Genomic DNA, 1,201 nt, shown 5'->3' with positions numbered 1-1,201 from the left:
GATTTGAAAAGGTCTACAAAAAATCTAGAATAATAAAATCTACCACAAAAACTAAAGTACAGGTGCAGTTCCTGAAATCCTAAATAAAATGAAACCTTAAGATCTGTTGAGCGTAAATGTAACATACTAAAAAATGTTGACTTCAAATAAGGTACATTTTCCGAAACTTGCGACAAATGCTGAAAACAAAGTAAATGTTGTCTGAAAGATTGCTGATCATTGGCAGAAGATAGCCATCAAGCTGGTTATCATTTATCAAGTTTCAGATTCTTATTCAAGAACACAAGCCTATTTACTGATGCAGGCTTCAGTGCAGACATTTTACAGGTCACAATTCCCTCCTGTGCTGTAGAAACTTTCAGAGGCTGCATAGAGGCTTGGATGCACAGTTTTTTTGCCAAACAACTAAACTGAGGAATGTTAACCTCATGCATTTTCTACCAGTTGAGAGGATAACTCGGTCTGCTGGAGGACAATCTAGGCGTCACCCTCCATGACAAGTGTGTTGTAGATTATGTCAAAGCCCCAAACAGGCAAATTGTTTGGCAGAAGAAGAATAAAAATAGAAAGAAACGCAATGATTTAAATAGGTCTTCACATCACCTTCAGAGTTTGGGTCTAATTGTATACAGATGTGATTTTGTCAGACTCTGCCTCACTGTTGATGAAACCCACCACGTCTTTGTCCTCTACTCACCTGTGTTCTGATTGTAGGCATTGCCCACATTTAATATCACTCTTCTGTAGATTAATGTTGTGTCCGTGTCGAAGGGTCCAGAAGCTCCGCTCGTATCCAGTGCAGTGCTGAAAGCTACCTTGGTTGCTCCTAAAGAGGTATTTTAAGGAGAACAAAATGTTATGTTTTACAATATAAAACACTTTTACCTGAAAATTTCAAGACATCTTAACAAAAGTGAAACATCACCTTTGCTCTTCAGTTCAACAACCTGGTTTTCAGTCTGCTGCAGTTTTTGTCTCAGTCTGCTGCAGTTTTTGTCTCAGTCTGCTGTTGTTTTGTCTCAGTCTGCTGCAGTTTTTGTCTCAGTCTGCTGCAGTTTTGTCTCAGTCTGCTGCAGTTTTATCTCAGTCTGCTGCAGTTTTGTCTCAGTCTGCTGCAGTTTTGTCTCAGTCTGCTGCAGTTTTGTCTCAGTCTGCTGCAGTTTTGTCTCAGTCTGCTGCAGTTTTGTCTGCTGCAGTTTTG

General features: G+C 39.7%; 1 protein-coding gene across 1 annotated transcript in view; it reads right to left on the bottom strand.

Moving 5' to 3' along the window:
• The window catches only part of LOC106527694 (complement C1q-like protein 4), a gene marked incomplete at both ends in the record, with an annotated part of 20,169 nt that extends 19,343 nt beyond the window's left edge, over positions 1–826 (bottom strand). The window contains 1 exon segment of the mRNA XM_014022673.1: positions 698–826. Coding sequence (XP_013878127.1) covers positions 698–826 — 129 coding nt within the window.
• Positions 827–1,201: the final 375 nt, after the last annotated feature.

This window comes from Austrofundulus limnaeus, unplaced genomic scaffold, assembly GCF_001266775.1.
Source record: "Austrofundulus limnaeus strain Quisiro unplaced genomic scaffold, Austrofundulus_limnaeus-1.0 Scaffold338, whole genome shotgun sequence".
Classification (NCBI taxonomy): Eukaryota; Metazoa; Chordata; class Actinopteri; order Cyprinodontiformes; family Rivulidae; genus Austrofundulus; species Austrofundulus limnaeus.
This window is presented reverse-complemented; position numbering and strand designations above follow the sequence as displayed.